Source organism: Palaemon carinicauda, chromosome 3 (genome assembly GCF_036898095.1).
Source record: "Palaemon carinicauda isolate YSFRI2023 chromosome 3, ASM3689809v2, whole genome shotgun sequence".
NCBI classification, from domain to species: Eukaryota; Metazoa; Arthropoda; class Malacostraca; order Decapoda; family Palaemonidae; genus Palaemon; species Palaemon carinicauda.
Window position 1 is genome coordinate 51,669,719 of NC_090727.1, and position 13,058 is coordinate 51,682,776.

Sequence of the window (13,058 nt, forward strand, 5' to 3'; positions counted from 1 at the left end):
TAAGATAAGGTGGTTGTGAGCACAGTACAGGGTTAAATGTTTTGTGTTGGCAGATGATTAAAAAATGATAAGAGGATAAGAAGAAAAACTATAGTCAAGTGAAAGACTTTCAAAATGTTCTCCAGAGGAGAAATTTGGAGTAAATTTGGGTAAGAATAAGGTTTCAAGTGTAATTTTGAAACTAGTTGGAACAATGATTACTGACATGGTTGGAAGAATGGAAGCATAGACTCGTTAAGGTATTGGAAGAAAATATTTTGAATGATGATGAAATAAGAGAAGATAGTAAAAATGGTAAAAGGGCTGATACACAAAAAAGGAGAACCAGTGTTTGGAAATATTTTGATGGAAGTAGGAAATGTAGGTGAAAGGAGTATACCACTCGGAAATATTACGAGAGGCGAAGAAGCGGTTTGGTAGATGTGATTTGATTCTGCCGTTGAATGGCTCTAGAAATATCATTTATCCAGGTTTGGCTCAGCTGTCCTTTATTAAACCTTCTTACCACATAGTCTAACTATCTCCTCCCATAGATAAGTTGATATTGGATTTCATTTGTATATTTGCATATGTATTTCTTTTCAATCCTCAGTAGTAGGCCTATGAATATAAATATTTTGTAGGAAGTTGAAACGAGATTTTGTTTTGCATATTTAATAAATTGATTGGTAAATTTTAACGATAAAAATGGCTTCAATAGTTGGGTATTTTAAAAAGAGGGGCTCTAGAAGGGAGCGGAATGTATCTTTTGTATTCTATGCTTTTGAAATTAGTTTCTGAAATCAGAAATCACCTTAAGTGTTGTATATAATCTATTTCTTCCCGACAAAGTTGAAATAATTCTTCCCGAAATTTTAAAATTATGAAATGCTGGTCCGTAAAACTATATCAATAAATCGAACAAAATAATTATGTTCTTTATTATCAAAGGCCCATTGGGAATCATATACTTTCCCCGCAAGTATTCTGGATGAAACTTTTCCCATTTCATGGGAGCAAACATTTCGGGTTTTGTGGGAGAATTAGGCACAGGGTTTTATCCTTTTCAAATCTCCGTTTCCTGTTTTCCTATTTGAATATTTCTGATAAAATATTCCGTAGCCATTTAACCCCCCCCCCCCCCCACCCCAACACCCCATCCCTGCTTTCCCAAATATAACAAAGGGCTGGAATCATGTTCAAAATCCCATGTCCATATGGGAACGTCACACTTTCGATGTTGATAAAAATTGCGAAGAAAGATTATGAAAAAGGGGAGTGGTGGAGATGGAAGGGCAAGAAGAAACTTATGAAAGTAAGAGGAAGAGAAGAGAAAGGAAGAGGAGTCCAAGAGGGATAGGGAGTCAGGTTTGATCTAAGTTGGATGAAATGTCTAGAGGTTCACATCAAGTGCTCAGGTTCTTTCAACATAACACCAACCTCAAGTAAAACCTATGGTTAGGACCCTTGCTGGCATAAGGCCAGCATAATCTAGACCAACCAAGTACTGAGAAAACAGAAAAAAAATGGTAGAGGAATATGAGTTTGAAAGTAAAAATCAAGAAATAAACAGAAGAGTTGGGGAATGTGATTCCTCACCTTTAGTGTGACGAATTGCCTTTCGGGAATAGGAGACGCAAAGAAGGCCCCTCCATCACTTCGTTGGATGGTGTTGATGGAAGAAACGTCCTAGAATCGATTTCTTTACTTTCTTCTTCGTGTTTGTTTACTTGATTTCTCTCATTTCCTTTAGGTTTTCCTCTAGGTTTGTCCTTATATGTTTTTTATGCAAATGTATTTTTCCTGCGTGTCGTTTAAGGTTGGATACCTGATATCCAACAAAACCGATAATACTCTCTCTCTCTCTCTCTCTCTCTCTCTCTCTCTCTCTCTCTCTCTCTCTCTCTCTCTCTCTCTCTCTCTCTCTCTCTCGTTAAACTAGTATCTACAGTATGATAAACAGGAAATATTAATATTTCATGTTTTATGTTTTTATTAGTTATAATAAGCACTTTGGATTTGGGTAATTCTCTTAGCTTCTGATGTATTTATCATGTGGTTTTTTGCCAATATCAATTAATACATTTTTCAAAAATATTCTGTTCAGTATATTTTTCCCTTTGCAGAAGCGTCTTGTTTAATATTACTTATATTGCTTACATTGGAACAATACTATTTTAATATTGGCAAGGCAATTAGTTTTTTTTTTTTTACTTAGACATATTTCACTGCACGGTACACAAACGACTTGAATTTTGGATGCAATATATATATATATATATATATATATATATATATATATATATATATATATATAGATAGATAGATAGATAGGTAGATATATATATGTTATACATATATATATATATATATATATATATATATATATATATATATATATATATATATATACATATAAAATATGTGTGTGTATGTGTGTGTGTCTACAATGTGTGTGAGCGAGCACGCTTAAAACCCAGTTGGAACTTGAAAATATATTTGTTACGTGGATAATGGAAATTGCTTATATGTAGTGAGGAAGAAGTAAGGGTTGAGCAATGCGAAACGACAAAGAAAAAAAAAGGTTAGCGGTGCTTCAAAAATGGACCTATGCTTTTGTAGGTGGTTTAGTCAAATGGAAAATTAAATTGAAATATGTTAGTGAAAGGTCTGGAAGAATGGGGAACAGAGTGGAACAGTAAAACTTCGCTGCGGTGGATTTTGTTTGTACTCAATGCGTATGCATATTATATATATATATATATATATATATATATATATATATATATATATATATATATATATATATATATATATATATTTGTGTATTCTTTATGTATAGTAGATATATATAAGAAGATATCACGACAGCTGACGCGTGAGGAGCATAGATGATGCCCAGATCTATGTAAGAAAAGGTTTAAAGACCTGATTGGAGTTAGCACTGTCTTAATGACAATAATACACACACGCGCCCACGCACACGCAGTCTAATGCAGGAAAAAGGTCTTAGACATGTCAATTCATGTCTGGGATTTGGTCAGTTTTCATCACCCCGCTTGGTGATGATGGGAGGTTTTCGTCTGATCGCTCACAGCAAACCAACCTATTATCTGTGGCCCTGATCATGGTGATACGAAAACCCTTTCACCATGTTATGGTGAACCCACTCAGAAAGGAATTTATAGGTATATTGGATATAATATATATATAACCTACACACACACACATATATATATATATATATATATATATATATATATATATATATATATATATATATATATATATATATATATATATTATAGTGTATGTGTGCCGTGATTCGTTCTTTAATATAGGCTCAGTGGAAGGTCTTCTAATTACGAAGAGGTTGGCCCTCCAAAAAAGACAAAATAGTTGCACATAGAGATTCATCAATGCTTTTTCCAATCCTCTTAAATCCACAGCTACCTTTTTTTTTCATTTTTTCCTTCCTTATCAGTAAAATTGTCTCTTTTCATCTGTATTATGACCTTATTCATTAATATACCTTAGGATAGAGAGGACGTGTACGAATTAACTATATCTTTATGACAAGATTTTGGTTATCTCTTTAATGGTGATGTGTTTGCATACTGGATGAAAATTCTCTATTTGCATATCAAATATCGTGACAACGTTTGGATATCGTTGTGTCATTATGTGAAAGAAATGAGTAGGATGGAAATATCATATAAGAGCTTTCTTCTGTCGCATCAGCAACCTTGTTCCTCTTATTTAATCTAATGGAATGCAGCGAGGAACCACGACCGAGTGTTTTATGCTCACGATCCGCACTCTTCTTTAACCCGAGGATTCTTTTTATAGTTCTTCATTCTGTCCGAATCCGATGAAGTGATTCAATTTGGGAATCGTTATAACAAAAGAAGAGAAAGGGGAACCGGAGAATAAAAATAAACTTCTGCCAGTCATTCAAGGATATCGATTCTTCAGGATATATCTTTGTAGGATCATTTTTTTTCTTTATTTTTTTATTTTGCTGACTGATTGTCACTGTAGTTCCATACCGACAAAATCGAAAGGCTAAAGTTCTCTGTCCATCCGTCTGTCGGTCTGCTGGTTTGTGTCTGTCCATTATTTCGTGTCCTATCTACCCTAGTCATTACTACTTGTTTTGTACTTTTGAAGGGATGCACTTCAAACTTGACTCAAATGACATATCAGAGATTGGAGGATACCTATATACAGAAAACTTGCTTTGAAATTTACCTCTATAGTGGTATTGAACAAAATTTAGAATAGTTTTTGATAGAATTTCGGAAATACACCAATTTGTATATCAAAACAGAGAAAGAAAAGGAAAGACAAAGCCAGAGGATGTGGAGGTGGAGCTGGATTGGAGAAAGAAGGCAAGCCGGTGATCTGTGGAGATATTGTTTAAGTTAGGGAATCAGTTTAAAACCTGGTGCTCTCCCAATTGACCTTTTCTTGCTATGTTGAAGTTTAGAAAATAGTTTCATTGTAATTAATATCAATTGTCTCCCTTAGGATCTTTTAATACATAATATTATGCTTTCATTATTGCGATCAGTTACATTGATTCACTAAATGACTAATTGTTAATTAATATTGTCATCGTCATTGATATAATTATCTCCCCAAGGATCTTTTATTACATATGATTTTTTATTACTTTGGTAAATCCTATTTTCCCGAAATTATTCGTAGCTCTCTCCTTGACCTTTTTTTTTCTTTTTTTAGATTCCATATTATCTCTCACCCCTACTACCATCCTTTGTCCTTCTCAAATAATGACATTTAGACAGAACAAACTAAATTAAGAAACATTCTGGACCGTTAGGTTTATAACTCCCAATTGCAGTGGAATTCAGGGACTCGACGACGTTAATACGTACGGTCAGTGAAATTTAGAAGCGTTTAAAAATAAGATCCTTGAGCGTATTATTATCAAGTACATTATAATTATGTTGATTTGCATTTTCTGTCTTGGTTTTTGTGTTAGTTTAAAGTATGATTCACAGCAAGTAGCCTTTTGTTAAGAAATAATAATGAATTGATAAATCTATGTATCTGTGTTTAACTACTAAGTACCGAGTAACAAAATGAAAGAATCCTTTCTAACTTTAGACCTTAACGGCAAGAAAAACATAACACTTTTTCATCTGGAATTGTGGAGTAATGTCAAGACCTTGATGGCTTTCCTTCCTACCAAGATATTTGTAATATGTAAAGGAACAATAAAACAGACTCGTGGCGGCTGCTTAATCAAAGGGGAGGAAATAAATGTCTACTTACGGTATATGAATAACGCATGAGTTCGGGAAATACAAAGTTCTCAGCTATTATTGTTTCTCGCGTATATATATATATATATATATATATATATATATATATATATATATATATATATATATATATATATATATATATATATATACAGTATATACATACATACATACAGAGAGAGAGAGAGAGAGAGAGAGAGAGAGAGAGAGAGAGAGAGAGAGAGAGAGAGAGAGAGAGAGAGAGAGACAAGATAAGGAGAAAAGGAAATTTTGTATAGACAGATACGCGTCCAGAGAACGCTATAGCCCTAGTTGGAAATGCCCTAAGGTTCCATTAGGAAAAAATATCTCAGTAAAGAAAGAAAGTAAGGATATAAATAAACAGTGAGAAGTAGTGAACAATTGAAATAAAATTGTTTTAAGAACAGTAACAACATTAGAATAAATCTTTCTTAAATATACTATAAAAACTTAAAAAAAAAATAAGAGGAAGAGAAAAAAAAGATAGAATAGTGTACCAGAGAGCACCTCAAGCAAGAGAACTCTACCCCATCACAGTGGAAGACCATGGTACAAAGACTTTGACACTATTCAAGACTGGAGATTTGGTTTCGGAGAGTCCTTATAGAAGAGCTGCTTACCATAGCTAAAGAGTCTCTTCTACCCTTACCAAGAGGGAAATAAGCTCGGAACAATTACATTGAAGTAGTTAATCCCTTGAGAAAAGGAAAATTGTTTTGTTTTATGGTAATCTCAGTGTTGTCAGATGTATGAGGACTCAAGAAAACATGAAAGATTACACCAGACTATCCGGCGTATATGTAGGCAAGGGAACAATGAGGCGTAACCAAGACCCAATAACACTACAGGTAGTATCCCAACGAGCAGATGGAACTCTAGTCAACCTGCTATACATGCATATATATATATATATATATATATATATATATATATATATATATATATATATATGTGTGTGTGTGTGTGTGTGTGTGTGTGTGCGTAAAAATCACAGGAAAACGTGATGCTCAGATGCAGAAGAACCACAGGGAAAATGAAAATACGAAATATACGCTTAAGTCCTGACTAGTTTCGTGATACTTCCTCTGAAGAAGTATTACGGAACTAGTCAGGACTTAAGCGTAGGCTATATTTCTTATTTTCATTTTCCCTGTGGTTCTTCTGCATATATATATATATATATATATATATATATATATATATATATATATATATATATATATATATATATATATATATATATATATATATATATATATATATATATATATATATACACACACACATATATATATATATATATATATATATATATATATATATATATATATATATGTGTGTGTGTATATATATATATATATATATATATATATATATATATATGTGTGTGTGTATATATATATATATATATATATATATATATATATATATATATATATATATATATGAACTAATGGTATCAGTTTTATTCTCACATTTAAGCATATTATCAAGATGATTACTTCTCTCTCTCTCTCTCTCTCTCTCTCTCTCTCTCTCTCTCTCGGATGAAGGTCTTGTTACCTGCTTGCATCTCGTGGTTGGAATTCCCAAAGGATGTCCTCAGCCTTCTGTAGGTTTTCTCCGTAAATTGATCCTTTCAATGTATCGTTTGCTTATTGGTTCTCGTGAGCACTTGACTCCGCCCATAAGCTTGTATAGAGACAATCAGCGTCGGTAATTCCCGGTAACACCGCCCCTTCTCTTATAGAGAACCAATCAGCGCAGGGAGGAGGCGGAGTTTGGATTACTATCCCAAAATCATTCAATACCTTCTCAAATACATGAAAATTACCATAACGTAATAGCACAGAACTTTAGTGTTTTTTAAATTAACCGGGTAAAATAACGGTGACTCCGCCTCCTCCCTGCGCTGATTGGTTCTCTATAAGGAAAGGGGCGGAGTTATCTACGCTGATAGGATCTCTTAATTCCTTCTTAGGAATAATATAGAAATAGGGTCCTATTGTGGTTTATTCCAGGGTAATGTAACCAATAGAAAAAACTACTTTGTTTCCCTTTAGAAAAAGGTGCTTTCTCTTCGAAAATGACACTCGTTCCCATCAGAAATTAATAGTTTCAGAAATATATATATATATATATATATATATATATATATATATATATATATATATATATATATATATATATATATATATATATATATATATATATCCGCCAATAATGGGGGACCCCCAGAGGGAACTCGGGTTCTGGGTGGGGAAAACATACTGGGAAAACAGTGTATAATGGTATAACAAGCCTCCTGTCCCCTCTCCCTCCTATCCTCACTCCTTCTCACTCCCTTCCCCCTCCTTTCCTCACTCCTTCCTACTTCCTTCCCCCTCCTTTCCTCCTCCCACATCACTCCTTTCACCTCCTTTCCTCCCCTTTCTCACTCCCTTCCTCCTCCTTTCCTCTTTCCTTCTCACTCCCTTCTCCCTCCTGTCCTCCTCCCTCTCCCTCCTATCCTCACTCCTTCTCACTCCCTTCCTCCTCCTTTCCTCCTCCTTCTCACTCCCTTCCTCCTCCTTTCCTCCTTTCTTCTCACTCCCTTCCTCCTCCTTTCCTCCTTTCTTCTCACTCCCTTCCTCCTCCTTCTCACTCCCTTCCTCCTATCCTCCTTTCTTCCCACTCCCTTCCTCCTCCTTTCCTCCCTCCTTCCCACTCCCTTCCTCCTCCTTTCCTCCTTTCTTTTCACTCCCTTACTCCTCCTTCCCTCCCCCTTCTCACACCCTTCCCCCTCATTTCCTCCTTTATCCTCACTCCTTCTCACTCCCTACTTCTCATTCTGTTCTCCCTCCTCAATCCCTTCCCCCTCCTTTCCTCCCCCTTCTCACTCCCTTCCCCTCCTTTCCTCCCTCCTTCTCATTCCCTTCCCCTCGCTTCTCCTTTCCTCCATTCTTCTCACTCGTTTGTCCCTCCTTTCCTCCCTATTTTTCACTCTCTTCCCCATTCTTTCCTCCTTCCTTCTCATTCCCTTTCCCTCCTTTCCTCCCTCCTTCTCCTTACTTTTCATGGTTCATCATTTGTTGTCATCATCATCATCATCCATACTGTTAAATTCAGGACAAAGGTCTCAGACATGATTGTCCACTCCCGCAAAATTATGGTCTTTTTATGTCAGTTTATTTCTGCAAATTCTTATTCATGGTTTATCATTCATTATCATCATCATCACCCATAATTAGTAGAATGCAGGACTAAGGTCTCAGTCATGTATATCTACTCCGTCTGTTTATAGTCTTTATATGCCATTTTATATCTGCACATTTTTATTTATAGTTTATCATCCGTTATCATTATCATCACACATGATTAGTCGACTGCATGACAAAGGCCTCAGACATGTTTTTCCACTCACGTCTCTTTATGGTCTCTCTATGCCAGTTTATATCTGCACATTTTTATTCATGGATTATTATTCGTTATCATCATCATCATTCATGATTAGTTGAATGCAGGACAAAGGTCTCAGACATGTTTATCTATTCCCATCTGTTTATGGTCTTTCTAAGCCAGTTTATATCTGTAAATTTTTATTCATGGTTTATCATTCGTTAACATCATCTTCATCCATGATTAGTCGAATGCAGGACAAAGGCCTTAGATATGTTCGTCCACTCCCGTCTGTTTGTGGTCTTTCTATGCCAGATTATGCCCGCAAATTTTAACTCATGGTTTATCATTTGTTATCATCATCGTCACACATGTTTAGTTGAATGCAGGACAAAGGTCTCACACACGCTCGACCACTCCCATCTGTTTTTGGTCTTTCTTTGCCAGTTTTTACCAGCAAAACTTCATTCATGGTTTATAATTCGTTTATCATCATCACCCATGATTAATTGAATGCAGTGCAAAGGCCTCAGATATGTTTATCCATACCCGTCTGTTAGTGGTCTTTCTATACCAGTTTATGCTGTAAATATTTATTTTTGGTTTATCATTCGTTATCATCATGATCATCCATGATTCGTCGAATGCAAGAAAAAGGCCTCAAACATGTTCGACCACTCCCGTCTGTTTGTGGTCTTTCTATGCCTGTTTACACCAGCAAGTTTTTATTTTTGGTTTCTCATTCATATCATCATCATTCATGATTAGTTGAATGCAGGACAAAGACCTCAGACATGTTCGTCCACTCCCGTCTGTTTGTGATCTTTCTATGCCTGTTTATACCAGCAAGTTTTTATTTTTGGTCTCTCATTCATACCATCATCATTCATGATTAGTTGAATGCAGGACAAAGACCTCAGACATGTTCGTCCACTATCGTCTGTTTGTGATCTTTCTATGCCTGTTTATACCAGTGAATTTTTATTTCTGGTCTCTCATTCATATCATCATCATCACCCATGATCAGTTGAATGCAGGACAAATACCTCAGATATGTTTGTCCACTCCCATCTGCTTGTGGTCTTTCTACGCCAGTTTATTCCAGCAAATATTAATTCTTGGTCTATCATTCGTTGTCATCATCAGCACCCATGATAACTTGAATACAGGACAATGGCCTCAGAGAGGCTCAGACATTTTTCTCCACTACCGTCTGTATGTGGTCTTTTTATGCCAGTTTATACTAGCAAATTTTCATTTTTGGTCTATCATTTGTTGTCATCATCATCACCCATGATTAGTTAATGCAGGACAAAGGCCTCAGACACGTTCGTCCACTCCCGTCTGTTTGTGGTCTTTCTATGCCAGTTTATATTCCACAAACATTTATTTTTGTTCTATCATTCGTTGTCATCATCATCATACATGATTAGTTGAATGCTGGACAAAGGCCTCAGACATGTTTGTCCTCTCCCGTTTGTGTGTGGTCTTTCTATGCCAGTTTATACTAGCAATTTTTATTTTTTGAGGAATCATGGGTTCTCGATTAAGCCGAGAGGCTTATTCATACACACACACACACACACACACACACACATATATATATATATATATATATATATATATATATATATATATATATATATATATGTATATATAGAAATTTATATATATGTGTATATATATATATATATATATATATATATATATATATATATATATATATTTATATATATAGATATATATATAGGTGCGTGTGCGTGTGCTTGTGTTCATATTTCCTTATATTTGGTATCTTGAGGTATCTATAAAATTACAGAAGAACACACATACACACACATATAAATATATATATATATATATATATATATATATATATATATATATATAAATATATATATATTATATATAGAGATATGTGTGTGTGTGTATACAGTATATATATGTATATAAATACATATATATATATATATATATATATATATATATATATATATATATATATATATATATATATATATACAGTATATATATGTATATATATATATATATATATATATATATATATATATATATATATATATGTATATAGATATATATATATACATATATACAGTATATGTATTTATAAATGTATGTATATATATATATATATATATATATATATATATATATATATATATATATATATATATGTATATATACATTGCATATATATATTTATATATATATATATATATATATATATATATATATATATATATATATATATATATATATATATATATATGTGTGTGTGTGTGTGTGTGTGTGTGCGTATGTGTGTGTGGTGTGTGTGTGTGCGTGTGTGTGTGTGTGTGGTGTGTCTGAGTATGTGCATGTATGTTTGTGTGTGTGTGTGAACACTGCAGAATAGATTAATATGAAATAAAACATATTCGATGATAATGAAATATTTAGAAATTACAAGCGTCCATTAGCAGAATGGATAAATTCCACAAATCAGCTTCTCGCCCTCCAGAGAGAAACCTCAGCGAAAGGCTCTCTTGGTGGAAAATGGGTCTTTGGGCTCCTCCGGGAGGCACCAAAGGTGGTCTCCCCAGATAAACCGAGAACCTTTGATTCCTCCGGAATCGCCAGAGGTGTTTCCATGCTGTATTTTGATTCAACTTTATATTAGAAAAAGATAGATGTCCCTTCTCTTGCATTCCACAATCCCTTGAAGACATTAGGATCATATGGAATTTTCCATAGAGGCTCTAGACATTTTTACTTCTCTCGAAAGTCAGACGCTGGCTTCTAAGGCTTCAGAAGAATTACACTACTTCAAGAGCGCTTAAATATTTAGGATCTAAGGATCTGGAAATCACAAGTTAGATTTGAGAATTTTGTGGATTCATATCATGAATCGGTAATTCACCAAAATGTCAATTGGGACTATGTCGAGAGTATCTGGTAATGGACTGAATAAAGCCATCCTCTTCTAGAGATCGGAAGTAATACACACCCTCGGAATTCTATCATCCCTTCCATCATTTCCTGGAGACAGTGTATGATTTACAAAGACGCAAAAGTCTCCGGAGCCTCAGATGTCGGCTTCAAGGAATCACATCTGTCATTTTCTAGAATTAGGCTAAATTAAATGAATGATGGAAGCACCTCCGGCGATTCCAGAGGAATCAAGGGTATCCTCTGATAACACCCAGAGGGACCCTTCCCCTCCATTCCTCCCCCATTCACACTCCCATCCCCCTCCTATCCTCCCTCCTTCTCACTCCCTTCCTCCAACTTTCTTACCCCCTTCCCTCTCCCTTCCCCTCCTTTCCTCCCACCTTCCCACTCATTTCCTCCTCCTTCCCACCCCCTTCCCACTCCCTTCCTCTCTCATTCCTCCTCCCTCTCACTCCCTTTCCCCTCCTTTCCTCCCTCCTCCTCACTCCCTTCCTCCAACTTTCCTAGCCCCTTCCCACTCCCTTCCCTTTCTTTCCTCCCCCCTTTCCCCTCACTCCTTCCCTCCTTCTCAATCCCTTCCTCCTCTATTCCTCCCCCCTTCCCACTCCCTTCCTCATCCTTTCCTTCCCACTTCCCATTCCCTTCCCATCCTATCCCCTTCCCTCTAACTCCCTTCCCTCTCCTTACCTCCTTCCCCACTCCCTTCCTCTTCTTTTTCCGCCCCCCTTCCCACTCCCTTCCTCTTCTTTTCCGCCCCCTTCCCTCTCCCTTCCCCTCCTTTCCTCCTTCACCTTACTCCCTCTCCGTTATTTTCCTCCCTCCTTCTCTATCCCTTCCTCCAACTTTCCTAATCCCTTTCCATTCCCCTCCCCTCCTTTACTCCCCCTTTTCACTCCCTTCCTCATCCTTTCCTGCCCCCTTCACACTCCCCATCCCCTCTCCTTTCCTCCCTCTTCTCACTCTCTTCCCCCTCCTTTTTTCCTCCTCCTATTCAATCACTTCCTCCTCCTTTCCTCCCACCTTCCCACTCCCTTCCCTTCCTCTCCTCTTCCCTCTCACTCCCTTCCTCCTCCTTTCATACCCTTTCTCACTCCATTCCTACCACCTTCTCACTCCATTCCTCCCACCTTCTCACTCCCATTCCTCCTCCTTTCCTCCTTCTCCACTCCCCTTCCTCCTTCTCACTCCCTTCCTCCAACTTTCTTACCCCCCTTCCCTCTCCCTTCCCCTCCTTTCCTCCTACCTTCCCACTCATTTCCTCCTCCTTCTCAATCCCTTCTTTCCTCATTTCCTCCCACCTTCCCACTCCCTTCCTCCTCCTTCTCAATCCCTTCTTCCTCATTTCCTCCCCCCTTCCCACTCCCTTCCTCCTCCTCCTTTCCTCCCCCCCTTCCCACTACCTTCCCCTCCTTTCCTCCTCCCTCTCACTCCCTTCCTCCA

At 36.3% G+C, this 13,058-nt stretch overlaps 1 protein-coding gene across 1 annotated transcript in view; it reads right to left on the minus strand.

The window, feature by feature from the left end:
- The window catches only part of LOC137631852 (basic proline-rich protein-like), a 46,429-nt gene that overhangs the window by 28,606 nt on the left and 4,765 nt on the right, over positions 1-13,058 (minus strand). Inside the window, exon 3 of the mRNA XM_068363863.1 lies at positions 11,181-11,319. Within this exon, the coding sequence (XP_068219964.1) occupies positions 11,181-11,319 (139 nt within the window). The remainder of the gene's footprint in view (positions 1-11,180; positions 11,320-13,058) is intronic.